This window comes from Mus musculus, chromosome X, assembly GCF_000001635.26.
Source record: "Mus musculus strain C57BL/6J chromosome X, GRCm38.p6 C57BL/6J".
In the NCBI taxonomy this organism is placed as follows: domain Eukaryota; kingdom Metazoa; phylum Chordata; class Mammalia; order Rodentia; family Muridae; genus Mus; species Mus musculus.
The window spans coordinates 147,060,701-147,080,813 of record NC_000086.7 but is presented as its reverse complement, the minus strand read 5'-3'; the positions used below and the strand labels follow the sequence as shown (position 1 = coordinate 147,080,813).

At 35.4% G+C, this 20,113-nt stretch overlaps 1 protein-coding gene and 1 non-coding gene across 3 annotated transcripts in view; both read right to left on the bottom strand.

Moving 5' to 3' along the window:
- The window catches only part of Htr2c (5-hydroxytryptamine (serotonin) receptor 2C), a 234,814-nt gene that overhangs the window by 116,464 nt on the left and 98,237 nt on the right, over positions 1 to 20,113 (bottom strand). For both annotated transcript variants that reach the window (XM_030251228.1, NM_008312.4), the window contains exons 3-4: positions 8,327 to 8,429; positions 4,767 to 5,083 (exon numbers count right to left, since the gene is read on the bottom strand). Coding sequence is in view for 1 of the 2 variants with exons in the window: in NM_008312.4 (NP_032338.3) it covers positions 4,767 to 5,083; positions 8,327 to 8,361 (352 nt within the window). In the remaining variant the exon portion in view is untranslated. The remainder of the gene's footprint in view (positions 1 to 4,766; positions 5,084 to 8,326; positions 8,430 to 20,113) is intronic.
- Positions 15,812 to 15,909, bottom strand: Mir1298 (microRNA 1298). The gene has a single exon (NR_037210.1). It is a non-coding gene; the product is annotated as a microRNA 1298 (primary transcript).

The following is a 20,113-nucleotide window of genomic DNA, read 5'->3' as shown; positions in this document are numbered from 1 at the left end:
TTTTAATTATATTGAAAAGAGTAACTTTGAATTTTTTTTCCAATTCCTCTTGCTAGTGTATAGAATCACAAATAATTTTTGTATACAAACTTGTAAAAATAGCTTGCAAAATTCTCTTCTTAATGATTCTAATTATCTAGTTATTAGTGAATATACATTTTCCTTCTCTAGATTTTTTTGGGGGAGGGCTGGGATAGAATTCAGCACCTTGCAATGGTAATGCACATTCCAACATACCAAAATTAAAACAACTTTAATTTTCAGGTTAAAAAAATGTTTCACTTGTAGTTTTTCTTAACATCTCTGATTCAGTAGTTTCTTTAGGATGTCCTTTTTGCTGTTTGTGGGCAGAGCAAGAAAACAAGCCCAAGTGTTCAAATTCATACCTATAGAAATGTATCTAATGTATTAATCAGTGATTAAAAACAATGAATTTATGAAATTCTTAGGCAAATGAATAGAACTAGAAAATGTCATCCTGAGTGAGGCAACCCAATCACAAAAGAACACACATGATATGCACTCTCTGATAATTGAATATTAGCCCAAAAGCTCGGAATACCCAAGATACAATTCACAAACCACATAAAACTCAAGAATAAGGAAGACCAAAGTGGTGGATACTTTGATCCTTCTTAGAAGGGGGAACAAAATACCCATGGAAGGAGTTACAGAGACAATGTCTGGAGCAAAGACTGAAGGAATGACCATGCAGAGACTGCCCCACCTGAGGACCCATCCTATATAGAGTCACCAAACCCAGACACTATTGTGGATGCCAACAAGAGCTTTCTGACAGGAGCTTGTTATAGCTGTCTCCTGAGAGGTTCCACCAGTGCCTGACAAACACAGAGATGGATGCTGACAGCCTACCATTGAACTAAGCACAAGTTCCCGAAAGAAGGAGCTAGAGAAAGGACTCAAGGAGCTGAAGGGGTTTGCAGCTCCATAGGAGAAAAAAATATAGCCAGTAAACCCCAGAGCTCCCAGGGACTAAACCATGAACCAAAGAGTACACATGGTGGGACTCATGGCTCCAGCTGCATATGTAGCAGAGGATGGCCTTGTTGGTCATCAATGGGAGAAGAGGTCCTTGTTCCTGTGAAAGCTTGATGTCCTACTATAGGGGAATGCCAGAGCCAGGAAGTGGGAGTGGGTGGGTTGGTTAGCAGGGAAAAGGGGGAGGGGATAGGGGGCTTTTGGAGGGAAAACCTCTAAAAGGGCTAACATTTGAAATGTAACTAAAGAAAATATCTAATAAAAAAACCAAACAGAATATCTGCCATGTATCAAAGATACAATCAAATATAAAAAATCAATGTAAAATTGAAAGCTCACTTATTTATAATTTTTTATATTTAAATTGGTGATATAATGAACAAAAGTGTTTTGAAATTATTAAAGTTCTTTTTCAAGTATTACTTCAGTGTGGTTATGATATTGATTTTAGATATATTTTCATTCTATTCAAAATTCCACTTTTTTGTGCTCTGAAGAAATGCTTAGAATACTGTAAATACAGATACCTGGTAGAATTACAGAGTGAAACTATAGTTGTGTTCATTTTTTATTAGTTTATTTCTTCTGCTGAAATTGCTTTTCTTGGTCTCATGTTTATATTTCTTGTTTCATATTTAAATGAGTAATTTTTTTATTCTCCAGAGAAATAATTAGTTTTCTTTTTTCTTCATTTTATTTATTTATTTATTCATTTATTCATTCATTCATTCATTCATTTATTTACAGTCCAGTCATTATCCCTCGGCTGGTCCATACAGTGATGTGCATGTGATGCTACAAAATAATCTCAAGATCTGAAAAATTATTAATTTTTGGTTATTTCTTCAATGCTATACCCTCTTTCTGTATATATAATCTCTCTTTTTCCATGTTTAAACTAGCTAAAACTTTCCATTTAAAAAATATATTTTAAAAGACAGATAAAAAAACTTCTTTCTGAACTGACTATATTTCTTCTTTCTCTTCTTTATCCAATCAATTACTCCTGCTATCTACCTTTGAATTTTTTTTTACCTTTCTTTTTTATATTTGTTGGGTTTCTTTGTGGTTCTCTAGATTTGCTGTAAGAAAATTTTATTCATCCTCTTCTCAAATAGATTTCATTATATTTTCCTATCATTTGTTTGTCGTATTAATAACTCTAGAGTCTTCATATGATAGGAAATTCATGATATTTCTTTCTGGGTCTGAAGTATCTTGATGAAGTTTCCAGGAAATGTCTTCAATTGTGATTTAGTCTATAGTACTGACACGGTTGAGGAATATTTGCATCTTTGCTGCTGATTGCTAATGTTTTAAGCTCAAGAACATCTTCGCAGATATAGAAGCATGGTTTCTTTTTTTTCCCATTTTTTATTAGGTATTTAGCTCATTTACATTTCCAATGCTATACCAAAAGTCCCCCATACCCACCCACCCCCACTCCCCTACCCATCCACTCTCCCTTTTTGGCCCTGGCGTTCCCCTGTACTGGGGCATATAAAGTTTGCATGTCCAATGGGCCTCTCTTTCCAGTGATGGCCGACTAGGCCATCTTTTGATACATAAGAAGCATGGTTTCTTTCAAGGGCTTTATGTGAAGAGTGGAAGGCAATATGGGGAGAGTTAATGGTGTTTTTATGTGACATTTCTGTCATATAAAATATGTTTTAATCTCTTCACCATTTCACTGTCCTCCTCCCCTTTCTTCGAATGTCAATTCTGCCTCTCTTGTTTATTTTTCCTTTTCACTCTGTTCTACCTCCAGGAAGTTACTTTTTCTTGAGATTTGTGCAGACTTTTCAGTCTGTGACTTGAAGGTAATCTTGGGAAATTTTCGGTCTACTTTGTAATGGAGTTTTTTAGATCAACCTCCGGGGTCTTCATAATGTTCTTTTAAAAATTTTTTTTGTTACACTTTTTAAAAAAATAATTTATTTTTTATACTTCATATTCCATTCCCTGCCCCCCATCCATCCTCTGACAGCTCCACATCCCACAACTCCTCCCCACCCCCTCTGTCTCCACGTGGATGCCCCCACCCCCAACCCACCTGACCTCTAAACTCCCTGTGGCCTCCTTATAACATTTTTTTGTAGCCTGCCTTTGATCTACCCCAAAAAGGCATGCAGTGGGGAGCTCACGGTGGAAACAGTACCTTTGAAGTGGCTGTTTCACTATGTTTCTGTGACCTTGTCTTCACTAATACTGGAGAAGTAAAAAGCCAAATAAGCAGTGTGATACAGATGCTTTGAGATAAACATGTCACTGAAACTCAGTGGAATAGGAAAACTGTAGCTTCTAAGAGTGCCTTATCTATAAGGCATTTAGAGATGATAAAATTAGGTACTGCCACTGAAGATTTGGGAGTGGCTAAGTTTTAAGTGTCACAAGAGATCTTTTTCAAGACACATTGTTCTTCTTTTCAGATTTTTAGACTAGATACTATTTTAGTAATATTTTCATTGTCCAATTCCATTATGCATTTGGAGAACTTGTTGGACAAGTTCTTGTTCTCTCTTTTCCTCTACAGGAAGATGAGTATGTTAACAATTAAAGTTAAACTGGGACTTCCACATATTAGCAATTAACTTTGAACTTGATTTTCAAATTTTGTAGTTGTGGTACTTATTGAAAGACAAATACAGTGGTGATATATACTGGAGGCAACAGCTACTTGGGAGTCTGAGGCAGGAAGTTCACATGAGCTTTGATTCATTGATTTTATTTTTTATTAATATTTTAAAACATTTGAAGTTTTTCTTTTAATTTTGTGTGTATATGAGTATTTAGCTTGTATGTATGTCTGCACCACATTCATGTTCTACTGTCTAGGTCAAAAGACCTCTGTCTTTTGCAGAGGTCAAAAGAGAGCATCAGATCTCCTGGGACTGCAGTAAAAAATACTTGTCAACTGCCATGTAGGTGCTGGACATTGAACTCAGGTCCTCTGGAAGACAATTTAGTATTCTTGACCAGGATTTTAATGTGATTTTGATTTTTCTAAAATCATGAGTACTAGCCAAAACCAAAACCAAAACGTAGATTAAAATGAATAAAGCAAAGAGATGGCAGAAAATCAAAGAAAAAATTAAAGCCTCTTGAAAATCATTGAAGCTGAGTTTTGTGATAGTTGTGATATGAACTTACATTTATGTGCTCAGAAATTAATTTTTATACCTCGTCTCCTTATAAAACCATGACTTATAAACTGCATGAAAAAGAAGAGCAATGCCTATTAAGTGCATAATTTGTACCAACTATTTAGTTTGTCAACATAAAAGATTACATATGCTGTGGGTATAGCAGTGATTGCGTGCTTGCCTAGAGTAAATTAGGCCCTGGGTTCAATATCTGTTACTCAGAAACATTTCTTAAAATAAAATCATTATAGAAGACAAATTTTGCTTTCCTTTTGTGTATTAGAGATGGCACTGACAATAAATATGCTAGCCCAAATACAGGTCAGGGTGCCATTTTGCCACTATCCCATTTTGTATGGTTATTTATTGTTTATATATGACACCTGCAAATAAAGTATTTATGGATAATTTCAATATATTATAAAATAGGTGTTTTAACTTTTGAAAACTCTGCCAAAGTTTTATTTCATAAATCTCAACATATCCAATCATTTTTTCTTGCTCACATTTTGTTTTATTCTATATTTTTTTCAAATTCTTTAGATAAATTATTAACTGTATAAATTATATCCTGATGATTATTACAAAACTATGAGAGTGAGAAATGAGTAAAAGTGTACTCACCATAAAGAATTGCAAGCAGAGACAGGGGCATGACAAGTAGTCCCACCAGCATATCAGCAATGGCTAGGGACATTAAGAAATAATTGGTAGCATTGTGCAGTTTCTTCTCCATGCTTACTGCCATGATAACGAGAATGTTGCCCCCTATTGTCATGATTATAATCACGACTATTGAAAGTGCTGGCCAGTTTTGTACCCCGTCCGGGAATTGAAACAAGCGTCCACCATCGGAGGAATTAAAAGTGTCAGTTACTATAGCTGCTACTGGACTTATGGAAATATCGAACTGCCAAACCAATAGGCCAATTAGGTGCACACTGAAAATTAAAAAGAAAAGAGAAAGGAAAATTAGGCTCCCTTTACTCACAATATATCATATATACTATACAATAGCTTGTAGCCCCCTCCCACTACTATGACCATGACCACCTCCATCCTCCTCATTTCCCATTTTTATCATTATCTTTTACTGAGTGACTGCTATAAGGTAGACACTTAGTTTACACACACACACACACACACACACACACACACACACACACACACACACACATATATATATCCCACAGGAGATCAGTAATGATTTGTTCTCATTATGCAGCTGAAAAAAACAATGAAGTTAAAAAAAGGGTTTTGCCACTTTCCCCAGCCAATGTAGCCAAGTAAATGACAGGACCAGGGGCCATCATATGGTCTAGGTTCAGACCATATTAAAATATTAAATATTACTGCTATTTCAAAATACAGTATTATTTGACTTAGTGTGATAATTTATATTTTCTTTTAGATTTTTATTTTATTTTATTATGTTGTATTACAAAAGACCATTTTCATGTAAGTATAGAAAGTACTTTTAATATGTCTTCCTCCAACTCAATAGATTCCCTCACCCTTCTTAGATGTCTTTGTTCCTGAGAGAGTTTTGCTTTTATCTTCATGTCATCTGTCATACATGATTAAGTGTATCTATGAAGTCAAGGCTCTACAAATGAGAGAAAAAATGTGACATCTGTCTTTCAGAGACAGACTTAATGTTTTATTCTTTATATTTTTAAAATATGAATTTCTTTAAGACAGCTGTGACAGAAATCATGGGAAAATTCCTTAAAGGAGCCAGTGGCCAGACAAGATACTTGGAAGTTGAATTGTGTTGTTCTAAATTTAAAAGAAAGCATAAGACTTTATCAGAACAGTTTATGATTTGTTTTGAAAGCTGCTGTGACAGCAATGCACACTCATTTCTTTTTAGGAGTATTTCCAGGTTCTCGTGCTTGCAAAGTGAGTTTCTAATGGTTGTCTGCTTCTTGCCTCGTGTCTTAAACTTTAATGCTCCCTACTGCCTACCTCATTTGTGTCCTTGGTTTTCTAGGACTTAATTCTAGGCTTAAGAGTAATGTGTGTAAATGATTGATTCCCATTTAGGGTAGAGGTAGAGTTAGGTATTAAATCTCTTAAATTATTTTAAATACATATTTTTACATTGGTCCTTATATTTTACCAGTAAGAATTTCAGGTTAGGTGGCGATATAAGACAAGGGAGATGTTTCTATTTCACTTCTGTTAATTTCAAATTAATTTCTCTCATAGTGATGAGATTTATTTACATTGAAAACACAAATATTTGCTAAAGATGTGAGCTCCTAAGGTGTGTCCAACAAAACCAACAAATGTATCTTCCATGAGAAAAATAAGACAACAATTATGTTCAAAATTTCCTCCCTCCTAGAAGAGGGAATAAAATAATATGGGGGGGGGGGCAGCGGAAGAGAAGGACCTGGATAGGAGAGGGGATGGGAAGGGGAAAAGGGAAACAGGATCAGGTATGGGGGGACAGGAGAGAAGCCCAGAGGGCCAAGAGAAAGAATGGAACTACACTGCCTCAGGAGGATGGGAGGTGAGTGGGCTCTCTAGAAAATTCTAGAGACCCAAGAGTCAAGAGACTCTTAGGACTCAATTGGGGTGACCTTAGCCAAAATGCTCAACATTGGGAAGTGGGAACTCGAAGAGTCCACCTACAGTAAATAGACAGGGCCTCAAGTGTAGGAACTGGATTGCCATCCCACAGTTAAAATTTCTAACCAAGGATTGTTCTAGTCTAAAATAATTATAGGGATGAAAATAGAGAAGAGACTGAGGGAAAGGAGGTCTAATGACTGGCCCAGCTTGGGATCCATCTCATGGGAGGTCACTAAAGCCTGACACTATTACTGATGCTATGATGTACTTACAGACAGGAGCCTAGCATGGCTGCCCTCCAAGAGATCCTAATAGCCGGTGGCTGACACATACAGATACTTACACCCAACCATTGGCCTTAAGTCGGGGACCCCTGTGGCTGAATTAGGGGAAGGACTGAAGAAGCTGAAAGGGAAAACTACCCGTGGGAAGACCAGCAGTCTCAACCAACTGAGATCCCAGGAAGCTCTCAGTGACTGAGCCACCAGCCAGTTAACATAAAGCAGCTGGTCTGAGGGCCCTGGCACATATGGAGCAGAAGTCTGACTGGTCTGTCCTCAGGGGAGAAGATGCTCTTAATTCTTGGGAGACTTGAGGCCCCAGGGAAGGGGAGAGTTTGGAGGGGAGAGCACCCTCTCAGAGGCAAGGGGGAGGAGAAATGGGATGAGGAACTGTGGGAGGGAGGACAGGAGGGGTGTTATGCCTGAAATGTAAATAAATAAAATAATTAAATTTTTTTCTGTTTGAAAACATCATTTGTGACTGGCTATTCTGGATGAGATCTATTTATTTACTTCTATCTATCTATCTATCTATCTATCTATCTATCTATCTATCTATCTAGTTTTTATTTTTACTTCTATCTATCTCTTTATTATTTTCAGTTATTACATAGGAGCAAAGGGATTCAAGACTTTGGTTATTCTGCTCAGGGTTTATACACTCCTTAAATAGTAGGTTTGGGTTAAGTGAGACTTTCAGTGGCTTTGTTCTCATATTTGATTCTTTACTAGTCCTTACATTGCATTCTATTAAATTCAACTATTGCTTCGTTCTAGAACCACAGTGTTTCTGCCCTATCAACTACACCCTCAATCCCTGCCTTCAGATCTCTAGCATGCTCTACTATTCCTTACAAAATCAGTTGCTTATAAGAACATCCTCTCTTCACCCTTTTCACTTTTTCTCCAGTTCAGCGTGTATGTATCTTAAGCTATGCTCAGTCTTGTAACCACCCTGTCTCAGTCACCTTGGGGTCAGGACGACAGGTTTATAGCACCACAATAAGCAGCCATTTGATTTAATTGTTCAGTTTATACAAGAAGGAAAGGGGAAGAAACTCTCTAAGTCTTACCCGTGATAGAAGCAACCATAAAAACTAGAATAAGTGGAATTGGAGCTATTATTCCCATATCATCTGAGTAGATGAGTTTTAAAATTTAATTAGATGCTAGATTATTCTTATTCCCCATTTATTATCTTTAAATACAAAATATTCATATTTTTGATACAGGTCATAGAGTAGCTTGGTCTTAGCATTTTGAGCATCAAGTAAGCAACCATAAAAGTAACTGTTGTTTTTATTTAAGTAATAGAATTCTTACAGGAGTGAGCGCACCGCAGTGCCCAGGTTCACCATTATTGCTTCAGTTTTAAGCAACCAGTTTCAAACTGAGAATTGGGAAGTTAACAGTATTGTTTCATCCCCTGAGGAGAGAAAAAAAGAAAAAAGAAAAAAAGAACATTAGTTAAAATATCAAATAGTTTACATATCAAGCAATTAAATGAACTCAATGACCATATTTAGTGTTAAGACAATCAATACTTCATTTAAATAGTAGGGAAACATGATATATGGAAGTAATGAAGAATGGCTAAGAACATTTTTTTCACTGACTTATATGCACAAACATATTAATTTTTGTAAAATTTCTTGTTTAGGGTCTAGTTCTGTGTGCCTTTACAGCATATTCCCTTGTTAGGGTAAACAGAGCTTAAAATCTATTTTTTTTTTGTGAAGGGAGATATGAATAGATCCTTGAGATTTGCAAGTCATTGGGGAAATATAAAATTTTAAATTAATTTACATTTCTAAAATTAAAAGGGTTCATCTTATAGTAAAATAAAAACTATAACAAATTTCAAGAATTCATATAACACAAACATATTTTATAAATTCCTAACTTTTGTTTCTCTTCAAAATGAAATCTACATTAATATAGAATTCTATTTATACTTTTGCATTAACCAATAATAGCCACTAGAGGGCAACAATAAGTAGTTTGTAACCAAATAAATACACTATGCAAGTTTATCATACATACAGCAATCCTTCTATGTAATAGCTAGTTAGTAGTAATTAATGAAATATCACAGCCCAAGCAGATGAGGTAGTATTGAAATGTAAAAACAAAATTTCAGTTGTATCAGATGATTGAAGCAATACTTCTTTTGTGCATTGAGAGATGACACTACATTTTCGAACAGCTTACATAAAATTACAGATCAGACGCTTTTTGTTTCTGTAAGTTGTCTTTGAAAAGATTGTCTGAGATATCACAAACTATGCATTGGATTACTACTCACGTATTACTATATTCTGTGGCTTTAAATGATGGTTGAGAATTAAATTGTCCAGAAAAATGAATGCATCTTTGCTGAGCAAAGCCTGCAATGATCCATCTTTATAGACTGACAATGAGGAAACAATGTTTCAGTGACCAACAAAGTAATCTTTAAGGTTTTCTTCATAGAGATTTGTAACTAAGAACAGAGAAATCAAATAGAGAGAGCTATGTTCTCTATTTCTCCTCTTCTGTTTTGTTTTTTTTTTTTTTGAGTTTGGGGTTCACTAAACTTTTTGCCATGTCAAAAAAATTACTAATAAGTCTATTCTCCCTAGGCTTGTAAATTGATTTCAAGTCTGTTACACTTTCAGTTTGCAAGTACCAATTTGGCAGTCAGAAGTGTGTGTGTGTGTGTGTGTGTGTGTGTGTGTGTGTGTGTGTGTAACTGTGCAGAAAAGAGGGGGCACTAAATGCTTGAGAACCCAATGTAATATTGCAAGATTCATTTTACGTAGTTTATATATATTTTCAAGGAATATAAAAATAAAAATTTGTCTTGATAATCTTTGGTGGTCTTAGTTTCTTTCAGAAACATGCAATTAAAATCTCACTAGAACAAATGTAATTCCTCATTTCTCATCTCATTTAACAGAACTTTATTTTCCTAGTCATTCAAATTATTAATTAATTAATAGCAAAAACATTTCCTCTATCAGAACTAAAGCAATCATTAATTAATATGGTCTGCCTTATTCGTTAATATCTACCTTTCAATTCTATCAAAAACATCTCCTTACTCTTATGAATATATGCAATCTGACTTTCTAGTGATTAGAGACTCAAAATATTGTGTAAGAGAGTGGTCTCTGCAAATTGCTAGGCCATTTTATCTGCCACAACACATAAGCCCTACCTCTTTTTGAGATATAGAAATAGGTGATAAAAAAGTGCTAAATAAATATCAAAGTCATTTAGCCTTTCCCTTTTTTATATCTCCAATATATCGGACTTTTAGTAATGATAAAAGTTTGTAAACATTTTTAATATTTATTTTTTCACATATCCACAAATTAGTATAGTTAAGAGTCAATAGTAATGTAATATGCAGTATGTTCAAATAGGATTATACTTGAATACTATCAATTGTACTTGCAATAGCTACATATGTTCCTGATCTCATGAAACACTTTATACACATTCTCAGCCCTGGTATAATTAAACTATTGCTTCAGAAAACACTATGTTTTCTCAGAAATTAACCAACTATATATTATTTCGCTTAGAATTACAGATGAAAACATTGAACAGTAATTCCTTTTCTTAGGTTCCAGTTTTGCTAAGAAAGCAATAATTATAAACACTATTATACACAGAGATTTCCAATTTATTAACTAAAATTACTTTCAAAGTCATGCCTTCTCATGCAGTTAAAACTTGTTTCTTTTAATTTGTTTTAGTTCTGTCTTATTTTTCTCCAATACCAAGGGAAAAATGGCCTTCCTCTATCAGAGAACTAAAGCATTTACATTTTAACTTTGATGAAACCAAATGGGAAATTGTCTTGAAGTATTTGTGGAGGTTTAGGAACACAATATAAAAGGAATGAGATATGTGAATTATATGACACAAATTCTACTTCATTATAAAATATAGTATTTTGCAATAAGTGCCACGCATATTTGAATAAGTGTTTATAGAATTACAAAGGAGAGAGAAAGAAAATACAAAATTCCTCAAACCTCAAATAACTAACAAGGGAAACAATAAAATTATCTTCTGATTTACACTTCTCATACTCTACTTGTGAGTCAAATATTTAAACTTGGGAAGTTTTGTTTTTGTGGACTATTATAAACTCCATTTTTAGATGATTAATGAATTGGTTACCCTTTAAACAGAATCTATTGGACTCCTGGAGAAACTGTGGGCAATTAAGCACAAGCGAGTGAGGGGGCAAGAAAACCCGAATTAAATTATTTTTCTGAAGTATGAAATAATGATAGGAGATTAAATCACAAAACTAATTCACTATCAGATCAGTAATTACTCATATCAATTTCTTATTTATTCCTGCAGCATTTCTCACAGACATTTTAATGTTGTCTCTAAAGCATTGTAAGATCTTTAAGTATCAATAACATATTTTGCTTATGAAAAATTGGGGACAAAATTTTATTTCCGTGTGATTTTTAGTAGTATGATTTTATAGCAGGTATTAGTTAACAAGTTTCTTAAACATAAATCCAAACACTGAAATGGTGAACAGTACATTTAAATGTTGCTCATTAAAACTATGTTTGTATGTTAGTAGGTTACATCTGTCATTAGCTTAGTTCAGAAAACTTATGCAAACACTTGGAAATACCTGAACCTAAATTAGATTATCGTTAAGTATTCAGAAATAAATTTCAAACTTTCCAAAATCCATGTCATTCACCAAAATGAGTAAAACAATTCTAAATAATTATCTTGAAAAATAATGAAACACAAAGTTAAAATATTTTGTGTGTGAGCACCTATGTGTGTGCATGTGTGTATGTGTATCCTCTTTACATTTCAGTTAACTAATTAGTCAAGTATAGTGAATAAACTAGTTGATTTATGGGAGGGGGTGTGGGGGACTTTGAAAAGAATAAAATCTTAATGGAAGACAATGGATTTGGGATTATATATACATTATGTTTGAAGAAGAAATGGACTGAGTTGGAGAAGGGACTGAAGGAGCTGAGGGAGTTTGCCGTCCCATGAGAGGAGCAACAGTGTCAACAAGTCAGACCCCCTTACCCCCCCCCTCCCAGAGCTCCCGGGGACTGGACCACAAACCAAATAGTACACATGGAGGGACCCATGGCTCTGGCCGCATATGCGGCAGAGGACAGCCTTGTTGGACATCAGTGGGAGGGGTGGCCCTTGGTCCTGTGAAGGCTCTATGCCCCAGTGTAGGGGAATGTCAGGGCATGTAGACAGGAGTGGGGGGATGTGTGGGGGAGCACCCTCATAGAAGCAGGGGGAGGGAGATGGGATAGGGCATTTCCAAAGGGGAGACCTGGAAAGGGGAAAACATTTGAAATGTAAATAAATAAAATATCCAATAAAAGCCTGGCATGGTGGTGCACTCACGCCTTTAATCCCAGCACTTGGGAGGCAGAAGCAGGCAGATTTCTGAGTTCGAGGCCAGCCTGGTCTACAGAGTCAGTTCCAGGACAGCCAGGGTTACACAGAGAAACCCTGTCTCGAAACAAACAAACAAAGAAACAAAAATATCAGATAAAAAATATTCCTAGGAATGTATACTCTCTTTAATAATTAAAATAAAAGGATGTATTTTTTAGAAAAGACCTTAAGAACTTGGTTGTCTTTGGTTCTATACCCTTTAGAACTAATCCTTTCAGATTGGTTTTTACCTTCAGATTTCTTGAAAATTTGCCAGGTAACCATGGTGATATAGCACATTATTCTTACTCACATGACGTAAAGTTTTTATTAGACTGTAGAATACACAGTAAACCGATGATTCCTTTGTGACTTTTATTTTATTTGTGTGGGGGGGAGGGTGTATGTGTGTGTGTGCATGTGTGTGTGCGTGTGTGTGTGTGTGCATTGTGTGTGTGTGTGTGTGATTGTGTGTCTGTGTTTGTACAATCACATGCATGCCATGTGGGGGTTGAGGACTGAACTCAGGTCATCCAACTTGGTTGTAGCCACCTTTATTGGCTGAGCCATTTGACCAGCCCTTTTCTGAATGTGTATGATAAATTACTTAAGAACTGAATATGTAATGTTGCATGAAAGCTTGATTCTATCATTTTTCAATGTTCAAAAGTAAAGACTCATAATTTAAGAAGTTTTCTCTCTTCAACATCGTAAAAAGGAGATATAAAGATCAGAGAGAGTAGAAGACCAGTGGGAGTGCTGTGCAATACTCTTGTCATGTGACATGGCCAGTGTAATCAGGAGGACTGGGCCTTATCCAAGAGACCACTGGTGCCCAAAAGTCTATGGAATCAGGGAAACAGAGTGGTTGTCGATACCTGCTCAGGACCTGTCCTCCAAATAAGATCTAAAAGTTAGAGGAAGGAATAGTTGGAGAGAAGATGTGCTACAGGGCTGGTAAGGGATAGAAGAAGGTAATAAGTATGAATATTATCACAATATACTGTATACATATATGAAACTGGCAAAACGTGAATAAGATGTCAATGAAATCTTCTCTCTGATTATTATATGCACTCAACATTAAGCAGATTGCTAGATCAAAAGTGAATTAATCACAAATGTTCAGAAGGCTCCTGTGAGGAAAAACATTTGGGGAATACTCATGTAATCTATCTATCTATCTATCTATCTATCTATCTATCTATCTATCTATCTATCTATCTATCTATCTACATGTATATATATTCATTCTTAGGATTAAGGCATATTAAATTAATGTTCCTTTCAAATTTAAATGTTTACTATAGCAATTTTGTAATAAAGCACTCTTCATTCAAAAAATTCATGTTTGCTATGAATAGTAACATGATGTCATTCTTTATGATTTGGTGGAAAAACTTCAGAGACAACAATCAATTGAAACCCTTTCCTACCAGTGAACCCAGGAGCTTCAGTTATGGTAAGTTCATTTAGAAATGCATTCTATGAATTTAAATGAAACCAAATACGCCATTTTAAATTTTAAGGTCTTAACTTATTCTACAAGCTTGAATTCACAGAACTTCTGAGACTAAAAAATTATAAGGGTTCAAATAATTTAGTTCCTTGTCTTCAGGCAGGTCTATATTTAAGTCACTTTGACAAGTTTGACAGTTGATGTTCTTTAGAACAACTTTCATCAGAGGTAATTTCAAAACCCTCCCTTGTACAGCAGTCTGCTCTTTTAGGAAATGTTATTTTACACCAGGCAAAAGCACCCCAGGCTAATAGACATCAGTGGAAATGAAAACTCCCACAATACATAAGGAGGGGAATCTACACCTCAGGCTCAAGACAGTTATTGTATCTTTGCTAGGCTTGCCTTGGAATGCACTGCTTCAAACCTAAAATTAGATGCTTCCCTAGACTGTGACAAAAAGGAGAGAGGACACTTCTGACACTATAGTCATATATGCTGGAGGATTTTGTAATTTCTCTTTTTTAAAACAGGTGGTAACATTCGGAGAATGGTACCTGAGGCCTTTTCTGGACATTTCATTAGATCTCATAACACCAATATGATTATTTAATTTGAAAACAGTTGTTACCAATGTTTACACTTCCCCATTCTTCTCTTCAGAAAATACTAAGGAGTATTGAGGCATATAGAACTTTCCCTCTTGTACTTTGACTGCAAATGAAATATTTTCTTTATTTGTGTTTTCAAAATTCTTCTGCTTGGTATAAGTTATGGGAGGTTTGTCGTTTGTTTTGTGATGCTGGGACGGCATAGTCCTCATGTGGGAGCAACAACCTTAGGACCACATGAAAACAGTTTTTGTTAAATCTAAAAAATGCAAAAAAAAAAAAAAAAACCCAACCAACCAACCAACTAACCAACCAACCAACCAACCAACCAACCAAATAATACAGTGAACTCCTCAAATCAACAGCATTTAAGGTAGTAAGTTTTCCATAGCAAAATTTATTCCACTCGCCTAAAATAATATTCCAAAAATAGTTCCTAAATTAATAGAACTGAAGTTGCTGATGCAAATCATTCCACAGTTGTAATAACAAACATTAAGGGAATCTGTCTTAGTGGGCAGCATGCCCAGCAATTTGAAGCTGTTTCTCCATAGGTGGTAGGAGAATTCTGCCTAAATTATCTCAGCCTAAGTATCCTTATAGCAAAATAAACAATAACAACCAAAAACAACAACAAAAAACTTGTAAAGAGCAGTACTAAGGGGGAAACCATATGTTAATGTATGTGTTGGAGATAAATTCCTACTGACTTGCAAGACTGAGAACTGTACAACCAAATTTCTTTGTGTTCAAACATTTGTTGATTTCCTTTTATATGCTAGGCTCTCAGCCAGATGCTGTACACAGCGTGGAAAACAAGGCAAAAAAAAAGGCCCTGCACACACAGAGCTTACATTCCAACTCAACAAACAAGCAATAAGCCATGTCAGGAGTGGATCATTGCTGTGAATGAGAGAGAATTGCATAAGATAAGGAATAATGGAAGGAAATAGAGCAGATTTATAGCTGTATGTATTCATAGGCTGTCCTAGTGTTACTTATCACAAGTACAGTTATTTTACACTGGCAATATAGGCAATTGACAAGTATCACTGGTGACAATACTTTTTTGTTTGTTTGTTTTACACACTTGAAACAATTCATTCCCTTTAGTTTTGTCAAAGTACATACTACAGTCCAGCATAGCTGTATACAAAAATGCATTTCCCCCTTAGCTTTACAATGATGCCCCCTTACTGACAGGCAGCACTTGCTCCCTGGGTCTCATTTGATTAATAAATTACACAGTTTGGGCTGTCAAGCAGGCCTTGAATGTTGCAGATGCTCCAGTTGAGTCAAGAGAAGCGAAAAGTTCAATCAGTTGCCCAGATGTATGTATTGCCAAATAACAGGGTACTTGGGTACATCTGGACAGCCGAATGAACTCTTAACCCCTCATCTCTCCAACACTTCTTCAGTTTGCCAGCTTTTGATACTCCTGGATAAAGAGGGAAAGAAGTAAACAAAAACCACTACTTTGGCATTGAAAGATTGATTAGTCTTTCAAGTTTGAGAGTTTCACAGCAAGAAAAAGCAATCTCTGCCACCAGTGTATAACACATTACTAGAAAGTGTGTTTAAATCACCAACAAACAACAATATCTACACAGAAAGGCTCATGCTAAACATTAACAATGTATGACAAGTACAGAAAACGCAATGGGCAAATTGAATTTGCATAATTTACATTTAAAAATATGTTTTATAACATAGCACACTGGGTACTAGATGCTGTGGTTTCAGACTTGATTCTGTTACTCTATTGAAGTGTAGCTTAGAATAAATCATCAAATTTATTTGAATCCAGTGCATCCCCCATTTTATTATGAAGTTGAAATAGAAAATTACAGGTAGATACTTCTTGCCATTGCCAGCTCAATGTGAAACATGAAATACACATAAATGTGCCTCTTGATTTAAAAGGAGTTTGAGAGTGATCTGGGAGATATTTTCATCACACAGCCCATCTATTCTGCAAGTCAATGTGCATGCAGTCTTTAACATCTATTTTTTTCTTCTTTCTTAGACTGAAGATTTAGGAGATCACATACAATTATTAAAAACATTAAGACAAAGTTTACTATTCATAATTTTCTGACTTGAAAGATTCTGTGACTAAAATAATCACAGAAAAGTGCATTTTAAGCAGTATTGCCTGGTAGTGTAGCATTCTAAAACCCATGTTCCATTTTATTATCTTAAAGTTCAGCGAGGGTAGTGGTTCTCAACCTGTAGGCTTTGACTTTTTGGGGGGAAGGGGTCAAACAACTTTTTTCCAGGGCTTGGCTAAGACTACCAGAAAACACAGCTGTTTACATTATGATTCATAACAGTAGAAAAATTACCATTATGAAATAGCAATGGAATTATTGTACTGGTGGAGGACAGACGAGCATGCGGAGCTGGATTAAAGAGTAGCAGCATTAGGACGGCCGAGGAACACTGTTGAGAGGTACCAAATCTGTTACTGCTTTGGGGACTTTTCTACTATTTTGGTGATTTGTTGGACAATTTTGAAGATATTCTTATTTCTTGCATCAGGTCCATAATCTTTGCAATATATGTTGTCAACATTTAGAGACACAGATATGCCTATTTTATAACTTCCCTGTCTGTGTTTGAAGTTAACATTTCAAGTAACTTATAATACATATATAATCACCTTAAAATTTCTCTAAACAGTTTCATAGAGAATTCTGTAAATTATTCTTCCCTGTACCACACAGTATACAAATACAGTATGCCAAGAAGTTTAGAACAATATAAACACTAATCCTGTTGTTTATGATTTCAGTGAGTAATAGTCTATGTACCCATGCCTGTGTCTGTGTGTTGCAGGTGGTGAACAAAATAAATGTAATTTAAATGCACATTTTTAAAATCACTACCCTCCAAAGCTCCATAGTCTCATAAGGTGAGACCATGTCATGATGTCCGAAAGCCATCAAATGATTGCATATGTTTGATCATCGTTTTCAAATGGAAGAACTGACTTGCCTAACATTAAAACCCATGTAAAAGAGTTATAATTGAATATCTTGGAAAGTGGTCCCATTTGTGAAATAACAGCATCTTCATAACAGAAGCACCTGCTTTTAATTTTTTTGAATTATATATCTTTTTTTTTTATTTACGTGAGTACACTGTAGCTGTCTTCAGACACACCAGAAGAGGGCATAGGATCCCTTTAAAAATGGCTATGAGCTACCATGTCGTTGCTGGGAATTGAACTCAGGACCTCTGGAAGAGCAGTCAGTTTTCTTAACTGCTGAGCCATCTCTCCAGCCCACCTGCTTTTACATTTCATTGAAAGATTATTCTACATAAAGCCAAATCATGATTTTTCTAGGCACTCAAATGCAGCAGAGATGTGGTTTGCTGTTACACAGATTCATAGTCTAATACAGACTAACTGGAGGTAAGTTTGTTAAAATATTAACATATCCTGCAGTTTGGTTTAATGATAATTTTTTAAAGCAAAAGAAAACAACTTTAATATGGCTTTGCGAAGCTCTTTGAGCACATTTAGAAATGGACCACCAACCAGGCAGCATACACCAGCTGATATGAGACCCTCAACACATATACAGCAGATGACTGCCAGGTCTGGGTTCAGTCAGAGAAGATGCACCTAACCCTCAATAGAATGGAGGCCCCAGGGAGTTTAGAGGTCTGATTAGGTTGGGGGTGGGGGTGGGGTGGGGACATCCTTGTGGAGACAGGGGCAAGGGGAGGAGGTATGGGATGTGGAACAGTTGGAGGGTGGACAGGGAGGGGGAAATAAAATCTAGTGTATAAATAAATAAATAAATAAATAAACAAACATAAAAAAAAGATTGCTAGGCATGCTGCAGACATGCTAACATGGAAAAGGAAAGTGTCATGGGGACTTAGGCCTAGACAAAGAATGAAAGGATACTAAGGAATGTTTACACTCAGAAAAATGATTTTTTTCTCTACTAACAGTTTACTTGATACCAAGTGGTCAGGCCTGAAAGCACACAAGTAACAGTATATGAATTTATCTAGCTGTGTGTATGCATGTATGTATGTATGCATGATGTATTTAATATATGAACAACATAACAAAAAAGAGGCCATGAATTTGAGAGGGAGTAAAGGGGAAGAAGAACATGGGATGGGTTGGAGAGAAGAAAGGTAAAGAAATAAACAATGAAAATATTTTAGTTTTGGAAAAAAAACAATTGCTGCGTGTGACAATTACACAGCAGTTTTATAAGAATATACTCAGAATTTTAGAATTGTATGATGTCATAGTGTGAAATTATTTAACAAAAAATGAGAAATAAATAGATTATTAAACTGGTATAGAATCCTAATAGTTACTTTCTGTGATATGGGGACATAGAAAATTATTTGACTTTTATCCACACTATTATATATGTTTTTGAAATTTTTTCAAAAGAAAATATATGTTCAAATGAGATGTAATCTCAGGTTGTATCCTAAAAGTACTGTTTCTTAAAATTTTTTAAAAAATCATTATTTTATTCTTAATCTAAGTTTTTATTTCTTAATACCTTCACATGCCAAGGGTTCTGTTGTTACAAACAAAAGGAAACAAGGCAAAAATATTATTTTGCCGGGGACTGAACCACCAATCAAAGAGTAGACATTGAGCGACTATGGCTTCAGCTGCAAATGTAGCAGAGGATGACCTTGTCTGTCATAAATGGGAGGAGAGAACCTTGGACCTGTGAAAACTTGATGTCCCAGTGTAGGGGAATGCCAGGGTGTTGTGGTGGGAGTGGATGGGTGGGTGGGGGAGCAACCTCATAAAAGTGGCAGGAGGAGAGATGGGATCAGGGTTCCTGGGAGAGGGGACCTGGGAAAAGGAATAACATTTGAAATGTAAATAAATAGAATAATCATTACAAAAAAAAAAAACAGCTGTCATGATAATATCTTGAGAAGTTATTCTTAGATGACTGACATGTCTAATATCAACATATTAGACTCTTGAGGGTGCCACCTTTTCCACTTAACAGCAGTATCTGATTGCTTAAGGTCTTTTGTTTAAGCTCTCCAGGGAAGTACAGTAACAACGGAAGGTCATTATCTTTTATAGGTTTGGGGCGTTTTGTTGTTGATTAGGTTTTGTTCTGTTTTGTTTTTGAGAAAGAACTTAATGTTAGGTGGATAGGGAGTAGGAGAGGATCTGGAAGGACTTAGGGAAGGGGAAGAGCATTATCAAAATATAGTCAAATTTAAAAATTGTTTTAAATAATACAAATATAATTTTAAAATCAAATAAGGTTATTAATGTGTTAAGGTCAGCCATTGAGTATATTTTATTTAAAAAAAACTTAGGTTAAAATCTCAAAGGAAAATAGTATTATCATAAAATAAAATTTAACATCATGAAGTCTGATTTGCTTACATCTGTACTGAACTGAGTTTGAAATAAATACTATTTCCTTGTTACTTAAGTGAGATGTATTCCTACACACACTAACTTGTGCAAACAGTTTTTCAGTCAGGAATTAATTACATCATGAAAATAAATGGCTCATACAAGAAGAAATTATTTCTTTTAGATGTGTGGTGTTTATTGCAGGATGTGTATGTGTGGCATGGTGT